Below are 11,694 nucleotides of genomic sequence, written 5' to 3'. Positions count from 1 at the left end.
GTCGAACAACTGTGTCAAATATGACAAATTTGTAAAGTGACGAATTATAAGCGATTTCTATTTCATCGTCATCGTCATCATCGCTCTCCTTCGGCTTATCTTGGACATTATTGCCCTTAATTTTATTTAACAAGTCAATCAAAAATGCTGCTGTGTCAGAAACTCGTTCGATTCTATTCATCGTCTCATTTAATTGCCACGGCATTTTCAGTCCCTGGTCCTTTTTAGCTCCCTCAATATCATCCTTCAACCTGTCCAATATCCCGCCATGCATTGAAAAAATCCGCAATTTGCTTTCCAACAACTGGTCCAAATTTCCAGGAACTATCGGAGATGTTGGGCGAATCCAGACCGCAAGCATTACTGATTTGTACGAGCTACTGAATCCGAATGCGATCAAAAGCCAGTAGAAAACCATTACTCGACACGCGGTGAGATTTCTAGCCATTTCCTCGTTTCTCTTATAAACTGCCTTTAATTTGGTAAAAGCTGGTGCAGATTGTTCCACTGCGCTGGCGAGGATAAGAAAACAAAGGCTCTGAAAAAGGTACGCGAGTTTACCAAACTTTTTAAAAATTCGAAAGTAAATGCTGAAAATGGTGAGGATCACAATCACGCCACATCCCACAACGGATACCCAAATCTTCCAGTGAAACGTGTTCCATAATGCATTCAGGCTGATGTTAACCACTTGAGACGAGGATAGCGTGTCGACGATGGCAAAAGTGAAGTGGTCCACTCTGCTGTTGATATGAATCCCATCAAATCTGTCCAACTTTAGTCGCATTTCTTTGTAGGAATGTTCTGTTTGAATCTCATGCCGATAAACGTTCTCCATGGTAAGCGCTATCAAGGAGAGTTTAAACTTTCCTATAAAGCTTATCATTTCGCCGAGATTTGAGGCGATGCTAAAATTATGATGATGTGATGCTTCACTCAGGACACATGTGCTGCCCGTGGAAAAAGCTCTGCCTTTGATATTCCAAAGATCACAGTCTTCTTTTAATCTCGGTTTTGACCCCGTGAGGACAAGATGTTTTAGGAAATTTCGATGCACTTTAGTCCAAGAACTTTCAAGAAGGGGAATCCACGTTTGAGCTCCTTCTTGAACTTTGGAAATCACATCGCTTCGCAATGTGCAATGCATGCAAATAACCGAAATAGAAACGGGTTGAAAGTTTGCTGGTCCTTTTGATGAATCATGATTATCCAGATTAAGTAGAAATATTTTTGTAGGTGTTGTAAACTTAAAAATCACTTTAGGCCCAAAGTCTGCTGTTGTCAAAAACTTCCAGGGGGAGTCAATCAATGTGTTAAAGGCTGGCTGATGCAGGTCTAAGAGTGTGCAAATAAAAATAAAATCTGGAATTCTGTTCATATTCGTGAGTGATCTCTCAGTGAAAAAGATGCTCCTCCAAGACAGCTTCAACTGAGATTTGCCTTCTGAGCTGAACGATTGATCCAGGAAGTAAAACTTTGCGAAACAAGCAGAATGCTTCCTCTGATGGTATGGATAGCGCACAATGTCATCGTATTTCCAAGTTCGAATGGAAGCCAGGGTTTCGGATAATTTGAAAACGTCCGTTGTTAATACGACCATAGATGGTTGCTGGTGGGTTGAAGATCCAAAAGATTGGAAATGAGTCTGAAGTTTATGTAAAAGTGCTAAATCTTTGTCCAGCGTGTTCAAATTCACGGTTACTTGAATGACGCACTCTTCAAAATTTTCTAAAAGACTTTTCTGTGGTCTCCAAATTGCCATAATTGTCAAAGGACTAAAAATCGCTAATATCACAAATGTGAGGAATATTATTAGTGTAATTGGATGGAACATGATTGTAAATATGCAAAATATTAAATATACATCTATTCAAGTTAGTAGCAACTTGTAAACTGAACAAGGAAATGCTGGTAAATTGGTCACAAGTAAGGAATACCCACTTCAAAAGAGAACTAAAAGAACTTTGAGAGTCCTTTTAATGAACCCTCAATTCTCACTCCAGAAGATAAGTAGTTCCTGTGTACAGGATTACGTAATGCAAATATTTTGCATTTTTTGCCTATTTACAGAATTTCACTAACTTACATTAATGTATGCTAAATTTTCATGTGTATTTCTGAATTTAAATTGTACAATATTTTTACATTGAATACATGACAGACATACAGATTGACTAGGGCTACGTAGACCCCATCCCACTAAATGCTTAATAAATGGAAATATCTAAATTCGTGTCCTGAATTGAATGCATTCCAAGAAAAATGGCACATAGTTCATTCTTATTCAAAAACTTTGAATGAATAATGATGAGACAAATTTATTTACCAATATCAGCGCATGGATAACATTGGACAATGAACCTCACACACACATAAAAGTTTGGGTAAAATTTCTACAAATTGATGCACAAACAATTTTAGTTATGAAAGAAGAAAGCAATTTATTGTTGATCTATTATATAAAAGTTGCAGCATGTCATGTCCGAAAAGATAAGATTAAAAGCCACTTATGTACAACTATTTATATAAATCGGCTATGATTACTTGTGCGATCTGCTCATGGTCGTGTTCTCCACTCGCAGTCCATAATAAACCATGTCCTCCTTGGTAAGGTCACAACACTGAACGCGCAAGTTGTTCAGAGCAGTATCGTCCCTCGCTGTAATTAGAATACACAATTAATGGTATGCGAAATTGATCATATTATTGCACATCTGATTGCTTACTGATTCCTTGGTCATCTTGGACTTGTGTTTGAATGCCACAAATGTACTCGTGGCTGTCACATATCCTCGGATTGGTCCACTCACCCCATCCCTCTCCGTCCAACTCCATAAAACCGCTCGTACTTCCAGCGCATAAAATTCGCAAATTGTTGGTCGCAGTTTCATCAACAATGGCAGTATCTTCCTCAACTACGCGGAGCATAAACCCAACGGCGTAACCGTTACCGTTGCATCTGTGCATTGCTTTGTATCTGCCAAAGGTTCCTTCCTTGGATGTTATGAAATTCGCTATGTCTCCAGTCACAGGGTTGCCGCATACGAGCTTGATGGCGTTGAGGCAGGAGTCATCCGTCAGTCCATCCCATGCATCCCAAGGCTTAATTATGTTTAAATTATCTTTTAGCTTAATTATCTTAATTACTTGGAGTAAATAATAATTGCATACCTCAACTTTTATTTGCATCGAAATAACTAAAAATAAAATAAATTTTATGCAGTTGACACTTGAGAAAAAATAAGTTAAATTTGTATGTGGCTGGATTTAGAAGTAACCTTTGGAGCCTGGTGGACAGTACTCGAATTCTCCCCAAGTCCCCCAATTCGTTAAAATTGGGGAGGTAAGTGTTTGAGCAGTAAAGGCCTCCCCCACCAAGAAGGCCAACCCCACAGCGACCAAAGTGAAAAATGCTGTCATTCTAGCAAAGTAATAATCGAGGACCACCAAATCAATTGGGAAAGGACGGATCAATGGCACGATCTGGAATGATACTTTATTTATTACAAATCAATGTGCTAACTCCTTTTCAGACTGTTCAAGTGGAATTCCCAGGGAAAATAACTAATGCGACTTATCAGTGTCATCCGATGCGCAGGTGTTATCTCTCATTACATAACTCAAATACACATCTGTCAATCATGATGCAAGTCTTAATTAAATAATTAGAAACACTTTAGAATAATACTTAGGACACCGGCTTTAACAAGGCAAAAGTCATATCCTCCAATGTGCAATTATTTTAAACTGCATATTTGTACCACCCACAAATCAGTCCATTTGTACGTCGCATGTCAGAGAGGACCAGTTATATGTAGTCTGTGGCACCGCATATTTGCTAATTAGGTGCATGTACAAGGATCATATTCCTTGTTAAACGTCACCTTCTTTACATTGCAAAATTGGAATAAAATAAGTCGACCATGAAATGAAACGCGGCTCAGTCTACTTGCCACGCTATGAACTGAACGCAATTAAAAAGACACACTCCAATTTGTTGGACCTTATATTTCTCTCATTGCTTCTTCAAAGTCCGACCATCAGACAGACAACATAATGAATTAACAATCAGTATTGCCCACACAGTGACATCGGTCAGGCACTTTTATCTATCTAATTTGGTGGTACATTAATTTTTACAACTTGTTTTTTTAGTATTTCATATTTATTAAGGCATCTGTTTGACAACATTGTTGTTTTACAAATGAAGATCATTGTTTTAGTGGTCTCCTAAAAGTGCTTTGTATTCGTGTACCTCTTGTTGTGACCAGACCAAAAGTTTTTAGAAATGTGACAGAGACAGATCATCATTTCACAACTGCATAAATGCCGTGGGTTGAAAATGCTCGAATTGGAATTTTTAATTCTGTTAAGTGTTTGGGTTAATACTGCAATCGCTAATACCCTCTTTTCAACCTACTCACAATCTGCCCAAAATTTTCTACTGTAAATTTATCAAATTGTACTGAATTAACTAAAATTTTAATACTTTATAAATAGTTGATTTTGTGTTACAGCTCGACGAGCGGAAGTGGGAGGAGCGACGTGGTTGGGAGAGGAGGAGGGTGGGGAGACCATGGAGTGACCTCTTTCTTGGACAAGATTGCGTCTCTCTTGACCTTTCTCTCATTTGGAGTTTTTCTTCTCAACCTTCTTTTGAATGCTCTTTTGGTAACACAATAATTTTGCATAAGTGCAATACCAAATATGGAAAGTAATATGAAGCATTTTGTAGTTGGGAAGCACGCTATTTGGATTGCGACCTACCGGTAACAATATTTAGTTGTCAATTTATATGCTGCATATATTTGCTATAAACAGACTAATCCTTGACGAGCATAATTGTCTAGGCACTGGGACAGGAGGAGGAACCGGAACTGGTGGAGGCACAGGGGGTGGAACCGGTGGAGGTACTGGAGGTGGAACCGGGGGTGGAACCGGGGGTGGAACCGGAGGTGGAACCGGGGGTGGCGGTGGAGGTACTGGAGGAGGTACAGTCACCGTAGCCCCCATTTTGACGGCAACGGGAACTGGATCTGGCGGAACGATAATTGGTATTACAGCGGGGGGAATTACCATAACAGGAACGGGGGACGGGACAGGTGGGATTTCGGTGGGTCGTTCGAGAGGTGAATTATTTGTTAAATAAAGTATTCAAGATTCTCCTATTTCATTTTATGTTTTGCACTTCCTCTGTGTCCAGGAAAACGGTCCACATTGGAGGCAAACATTAAGTCGACTCAAATAGCAAACTTGATGGCCAGGGAGCTAATGGTCATGATTGAATCGGTGGTTGCTGCCGATGAGGAGTGCTTGCCCCAACTGCTCTGCCTGGTCAACCGGAGAGCGTCCATTGCCGGAAGCGGATTCCAATACCTGATGCCATTGTGCAGGTTCGTTTCATCCTTCCCTAAATTTACGTTGCATGTTTTTTAAATTGAAATGATTTGGAAATCCCAGTGTTGGAATCTCATATTTTGGAGGACTTGGACGCAATATGTCGTCATACATTGATGCCATTTACGATGGAGTAGAGGAGCATAATTGTAACGAGAAATATTCACAGTGCAACTAGGACATTTTACACATGCACTTTTGGAAACTCTACAATGGGGCATAAATTAGGTCTGTGGTGTTTGAATGTGCAGATGTTATTTGAATTTAAAATGACACAATCAGTGGTGAAGGGTTACAAAAGAGTTGTGTTTGTTGTACTCCAATTCAGGAGAAATGTACATTTTGAGAAATAAATAACCTGTGTTTGAAATTATGTTTTGAATTGCATATTTGGGGAATTTTCTTGCAATTTAGAGAGGTAAGCAAGTCAATTTCGTGAATATGCGGCATAAAAGTACATCCCTCTGCAAAACGTTACCACAAACAACCCCTCAAGATGTACACCGCTCAAGGCAAAACCATCCCATTAATTGTCTTCTTCTCCTCCTTCCTTTTAACAAGATACAGCAGAACAATCCTCCTAAAAGACTCGTCAAGAGTGGGTAAAATAACAGCATCCAAGCAGCATTGGTCGTACAGGTAACAATATACGTACACATGTACTTGGGATTAGTTCTTATACGATTGGGCGCAGTGCAGGTGCTGCTGTAGAGAACTTTACTTTGATACACGCTGCATTGTTGATGCGAGCGTTTGCATCTTTTATTTCACAAGACTTTTCATGTGCTCTCTTGATAGTTGGTCATGCAGTTAGTTGCACATTGGAAACTAGGGAGAACGCATCATACACATTTTTCCTCTATGTATTTACGTTATTATCGTGGTCGACTGAACATTTCACAAGCTAATGAACAGTAGTGGTTTATTTTGTAATAATTTTAGACCAAGGTTTTCCTTACTCCTTGTGTAATGCATACCGCATTGGCAAAACATTTCTAGATTTTCGTAAAAAAAATATTCCAACCCTGTCATTGCGATTGACTTCGTTTCTGGGATTTGGACACATGATTTCAACAAGATTGCATGGTAAGTTTTTGACAAAATAAGTATTTAATAGGATTTAAAGAGAGTAGGAGGGAATTAAAAGAACATGGCTTTGTCCACCCCTGCGTGATTACTGACTTAAATATACGACTCGAAGTAACTTTCAGTTTTGCAGAGACCAAAAAGTGTTAAGTCGGCGACTTTATACGGAGGAGGAGAGTGGACTTGTTTGTTTTTTGAGACGAGATTTTCCGTGACTTGGGCCAGGATTAAGGCGAGATAAAATTAGTCCCTTTATTACAATTTTGTCCCAAGTGTTTAAGCCCTTGATCCCTTAAACTAATGAAACGATTGCACGGCAATTGCGTAAAGAATACGCGACTCGCAATATAAATTCAGCTTTTCAGAAATAATAAAACTCCGGATGTTGGAATTTTATTTCGGAAAAAGAGATTTAATATTGTATATGCATTTTTTCCAAAGATTGGTGTGACGGACGTGTTTATCCTTTAAATACACTTAACTACTTAAACTGGGTCGGCAAAATACCCAGCAATCCTTGCAGTTTAAATAGCTCATTTTTACGTTTCTCATGCATGTATTGAGGCAGCCAGCCATACATAAATGCATGCACCTCCTCGTCGTACATAAAGCCTATTGAATTGAAGCAGTTTGAAAGTTTTTTTCTGCATGCATTTGAAAAAATAAAAACAAAATGACTCCGTTTGGGGCGATGCAGGTAGCCGTCAATTTGTTATTGTCGAGGCTTTTACATATTTTACCGGTGTGGCACAGTTATAGTAATGAACGAAATAAAGATAACCTGTCATATAGATAATTTAAGTGATTAAGCGAATATGATAACTTGTGCATCCATATCTACCAACCTACCGTAAACAAGTATAATGAGTTATGGTAAACTGTCGTTGAAAGAACTGCACAATTTTATTACAACTACAAATACATACACGCATACAAATATTGATCTTCATATCTAATGTTTTATGCCTTTTATGGCTGATTATACTTCTAGCACCAAATGCCAAGTTAATAATTAACAGTAACCGCAGTCCCGTCCTGCACATAAAAGTACAAACAGTGGGAAAAGTTTTTCAGACTCATCCGTAAAATGAGATACGTAGAATAGTTTTGCAAATCAAATTATATAAATACAAACTAAATATTTCAAATATACGAGAAAACACGCTTTTGGCTTCATTAAGGAACCGTTTTGTGTTTGATTTGGTAGGAATTTGCATATAAAAGTGCGAAATATTTCCGGATAGAGAAAATTCCCGTCTCATTTATGCCTAAACACACACTTACTACTTAATAAAATTTGTTATTCACTGCTCCATTGTCACATTTCATTGCAGATCTGCGGAATTTGTTGGTGCGCGTAAAAAGTAAAGTTGAATGGACTTTGATGACCACCAGGAAAAGCAGTACAGTTTGCAGTTTGTGTTTAAAAGTAATTCACATCTTTGCGTGAAGTGACTAAAAAAGAAGTCGTGTCGTGCTAATTCAATTTGTGTGCAAGTGAGCCGAGCGACGAACAGCTCTCGTCTGAAATCCAGATTGTTTCAACAGTGAAATCATCTTCTTTACTACGCGATACGAATCCGTGTTTCTGCATTTTGAAATTCGGAAGTGTCGTCTCTAATTATTAAGCCAGCTTTTTTCTCATACCATGAAAGACAGTGGTGGTGGCACAGACACTTTATTAAAACAAAATGGGGATGGTAGCGGAAGTGGTGTGAACAGCAACGACAATAATCCACATCCCACATCACCTGGCGTGACCTCAGCTTCCAGTTCTTTGGGCGAATCTTTTCGAGAAAGTGGTAAGAAAATTATCGTCATTCCCATTCCTCGTATGACTTCCTCGATTAGGAGATTGCAAGCAATTTGTGTCACTTTTCCCGTTCTTGGTGAACTTTTCACCATGAGTTGTTGCATATTTTCTGAATAATTCAATTTCAGTGAGTCAGTGTACATTATGAAGGACTAAGTTGGTTTTGTTCCTACGCACTCTCCAAAAAATGAGGAGGTACGAGCATAAATATTTTAGATATATTTATGTACATGCATCAAAAGTGGGTGCGTTAAGTAAGTGCGTTTGTGTACATACAAATATTTATGTAAACGCATGGAAGCAGTATAAGAAATGAGGGACTCGTAAGTACTACAGTAGCAAAAGTTCCATTATGTTATTATGTACATGGTTTCACTTGAGTGCGTACATACATACACACGCTGACATTATTGGATTTCAAAGCTGCGTACCAACTACCAACTGGAACCAAGAGCGTCGTTTTTTATGAAGTGGAGTATGTAGTCTCAAACTTAACAAAACAAGTTTAAAACGTGAATGACAATCTGCAGCAGCAGAGCAGAATTTGGTTTTAGGAAATCCATATTATCCACTTAGGCAGACAGACACGTTGTTTGGTTTTGGATGGTGATTGGTGTGGGCGTATATAAACAAAATATTTAAAAGTGCAAGGCCTGTCCGGTCGAAAAGTTGGATGTCAGTGGGCGATGCAGTTTTAGACAACATTGTTGCATAATTTTTATTTGTATTGAGATGCAGTCTTATAACAACTCATATTTATTCGTGTGTCCCTAAAGAGCTCCAGACAAATATGTACACATGCACACCAACTCGATCTGATTCTAACGCTTGGCAGACAATGAGACATTTGGCAGACGACTACTGCAGACAAAATCAAACTCACAATTTTAAAAGTTGAAACCGGAATGGCGACTTTATGCAAAATTTGAATAGATTTTGATTAAAAGGTGTGTTCTTGATTGAATAATAATAATGTAACCTGAACTCCAATGGCTGCCGGTTGGTTCACTCATTCATACATTACAAATGTAGGATATTTAGCATTAATAGCAATTACAGTGAATCAACTTCCCGATTCCTTTTCCTGCACCTTACGTGGATTCAAGTATGTACGTGTCATTTCTGCTACTTTTCATGTAATTTATCACCCCACATTATTCCAAAGTTCAACAAAGTCCCTTCTTTCTCCTGTTGCGGCTGTTGCTGCTTATTTTTTGTAATAATAAATCCTACTCTGACCGCACCACTTAACCCACGGCATTCTGGCAGTCGGGCTCTCATGATAAAACATTGACTTGGATGCGTCACTGAAAGCGGCAGTAGCAAGCAGACATGGAATGATAATTTATTCGGTAAAACCGCAGGAAAATCTATTTTTTCTTCGAATTTTAAATTTAAATTTGTAATTCAATACTGGCTAATTTTCCGACAAAATGAGAGGAAATGAAAGAAACAAGATTTATGTAGTGACATAGCACTAACAATATTCTAAGGAAAAAATTGGCGCAAATGTTAATACTCACAATACATAATTTCTCTTATTCAGCAAAATCCTAGTCAATAACCCACACATCCTCAACTCAGTGCATATTAATGCAAAAATTATGGCTAACAAATGTATACTATTATCATATGTTTCCATTTATTTTAACTATGATTTATTTTGAATAAATAAAACTATATAAAATATAAAACTATAAAAACCGATATAAAACTTAAAATAATATCCCATAAACCTAACCCAACCTTGAAGGTGCATAATCGAGTCAGCATTGAAAGAATTTGATCTTCGAATTCTTAGAAAGTGATTCAATTCGTTTAATAACCATGGCATTTGCGCCAATTTTTTCCTTAGAATATTGTTAGTGCTATGTCACTACATAAATCTTGTTTCTTTCATTTCCTCTCATTTTGTCGGAAAATTAGCCAGTATTGAATTACAAATTTAAATTTAAAATTCGAAGAAAAAATAGATTTTCCTGCGGTTTTACCGAATAAATTATTTAAAACTTTTCATCAATTTTTTACTATTTTCATATTTTATTAATTTAATACGAATGTAATGGAAAGATTATCGAAGTTTTATGACAGTACGGAATTCGATCAAATACAAATTATTGTAACATTCACATCTATATACAAATAAGTATCTACTTTAATTTGATAACTTTTCCCGTAACCGTTCCATCTCTTTCACCAACTTTGGATTCGGTGACTTGCACAACTTTGTATCATCCTGCTGTAAAATTGCTACACCGTTTAGAGTCCGCACTCGACTTAGCGCCACATAAGCCTGTCCGTGAGCAAATAATTCTGGTCCAAGATACACCACAGCCAAGTCTACTGTAATTCCCTGTACTTTATGTACAGTAACAGCCCAGCAAAGAACGATTGGAAGCATCCTACGTCTAATTTCCTCACTGCCGCGTCCGTTGTTGTAGACAACTTCTTCAGGGCACAAGCTATAGACACCGTCTGTACCTCCACAAATCCTTGGGTCGTCAAATTTCACCTGTACGCTTTCCGGCAGGTCACCTATGTGATGCTGTTCCCTAGCTAGCATATTCCAAGTGAACCCAACAATCGTTCCCATCGACCCATTGACTAGGTACCGGTTTGTGGTGGAATTACGGATGACCATTATTTTAGAGCCAACGGCCAGCTCGATGTTTGGAAGAAATCCACCGCACTTATTACTGTCTCTTGAACTTCGAGATGGAGGAGCTTGGCATCCTAATTTTGCACCTGAGTTGAATGTGTCTCTCGCCCGAATTTTGTAAACGGTCTTGCTAGGATCATTAAGGATTTGTCTTGTCCGTAAACGGTTGTGATGTGTTGTTTGTGCTCGGGTAGGGTAAATACGTATGGCGTCTCTAAATTTCTCTTGCATCTCCTTCACCTGAGGAGATGACGACTCATTGTCAGTAAATTCCCTGGTTCTAAGGGTCTCGAGATCTTCTGTTGTAAGATTTCCTTCCCGGAGATTGTTACAAATTTGTAGTAGCGGATCTCTTCCCTGAGGCATATTTATCAGCAATTCTCGAAAGTCGAAAGTGTGCCAAATGTTCTCCTCTCCGAGAAACAATTGAGGTGTCTCGTAAATGCAATGTCCGTTGACTGGTTCTAACTGGAAAAGATCACCGACGCAAATTATGTTCTTTCCTCCAAAAGCTATCTCAGAATCGAAACAATCACGAAGACGCTGATCTATTTGCCTAAAAACCTGTAAGAGATTAAAAATGCGACTGAGTTATTTTCGTATAATTTTTAATATCATGGACCATGCTAAAATCATATATATTTAAAGTAAAGTAACACACCTCGTAGGAAATCATCGACACTTCATCCAGAATGACCCATTCCAGATGACGGAATTTATCTCGCATTCTTTGTAACAT

The 11,694-nt window shown here is 38.3% G+C and overlaps 3 protein-coding genes across 3 annotated transcripts; 1 reads left to right on the top strand and 2 right to left on the bottom strand.

Annotated features, from left to right (window-relative positions):
- Positions 1–2,292: 2,292 nt before the first annotated feature.
- LOC110844309 (vitelline membrane outer layer protein 1 homolog) lies at positions 2,293–3,521 on the bottom strand. The gene is made up of 4 exons (XM_022090483.2): positions 3,279–3,521; positions 3,172–3,197; positions 2,727–3,102; positions 2,293–2,659 (listed from the first exon to the last, which is right to left on the bottom strand). Exons 1-4 carry the CDS (start codon positions 3,418–3,420, stop codon positions 2,541–2,543), a joined length of 663 nt encoding a protein of 220 aa, XP_021946175.1. The 5' UTR covers positions 3,421–3,521; the 3' UTR covers positions 2,293–2,540.
- A 243-nt stretch (positions 3,522–3,764) lies between these two features.
- LOC110845154 (glycine, alanine and asparagine-rich protein-like) lies at positions 3,765–5,767 on the top strand. Its single transcript, XM_035848693.1, has 6 exons — positions 3,765–4,446; positions 4,518–4,671; positions 4,736–4,769; positions 4,851–5,129; positions 5,204–5,393; positions 5,461–5,767. Exons 1-6 carry the CDS (start codon positions 4,343–4,345, stop codon positions 5,573–5,575), a joined length of 876 nt encoding a protein of 291 aa, XP_035704586.1. The 5' UTR covers positions 3,765–4,342; the 3' UTR covers positions 5,576–5,767.
- Positions 5,768–10,451: 4,684 nt separating this feature from the next.
- On the bottom strand, positions 10,452–11,694 carry LOC118434355 (ATP-dependent DNA helicase PIF1-like). Its single transcript, XM_035847654.1, has 2 exons — positions 11,617–11,694; positions 10,452–11,519 (listed from the first exon to the last, which is right to left on the bottom strand). The coding sequence occupies exons 1-2, from the start codon at positions 11,692–11,694 to the stop codon at positions 10,452–10,454; spliced, it is 1,146 nt and encodes a 381-aa protein (XP_035703547.1).

This window comes from Folsomia candida, unplaced genomic scaffold, assembly GCF_002217175.1.
Source record: "Folsomia candida strain VU population unplaced genomic scaffold, ASM221717v1 Fcan01_Sc002, whole genome shotgun sequence".
Lineage (NCBI taxonomy): Eukaryota > Metazoa > Arthropoda > Collembola > Entomobryomorpha > Isotomidae > Folsomia > Folsomia candida.
Note: the sequence above shows the minus strand (reverse complement) of the source record. Positions and strands in the feature narration are given on the sequence as shown.

What these genes read in the sequence shown, in the direction of transcription:
- LOC118434355 (XM_035847654.1), bottom strand. Translation starts at nt 11,694, where the DNA reads ATGTTACAAAGAATGCGAGATAAATTCCGTCATCTGGAATGGGTCATT. An exon ending in TGTCGATGATTTCCTACGAG is followed by an intron (nt 11,520 to 11,616) that starts GTGTGTTACTTT and finishes AATCTCTTACAG; the next exon opens with GTTTTTAGGCAAATAGATCA.
- LOC110845154 (XM_035848693.1), top strand. Translation starts at nt 4,343, where the DNA reads ATGCTCGAATTGGAATTTTTAATTCTGTTAAGTGTTTGGGTTAATACT. An exon ending in TTCTTTTGAATGCTCTTTTG is followed by an intron (nt 4,672 to 4,735) that starts GTAACACAATAA and finishes AGCATTTTGTAG; the next exon opens with TTGGGAAGCACGCTATTTGG. An exon ending in TACCTGATGCCATTGTGCAG is followed by an intron (nt 5,394 to 5,460) that starts GTTCGTTTCATC and finishes TGGAAATCCCAG; the next exon opens with TGTTGGAATCTCATATTTTG.
- LOC110844309 (XM_022090483.2), bottom strand. Translation starts at nt 3,420, where the DNA reads ATGACAGCATTTTTCACTTTGGTCGCTGTGGGGTTGGCCTTCTTGGTG. An exon ending in CTGTCCACCAGGCTCCAAAG is followed by an intron (nt 3,198 to 3,278) that starts GTTACTTCTAAA and finishes TTTTATTTTTAG; the next exon opens with TTATTTCGATGCAAATAAAA. An exon ending in CCAAGATGACCAAGGAATCA is followed by an intron (nt 2,660 to 2,726) that starts GTAAGCAATCAG and finishes TTCTAATTACAG; the next exon opens with CGAGGGACGATACTGCTCTG.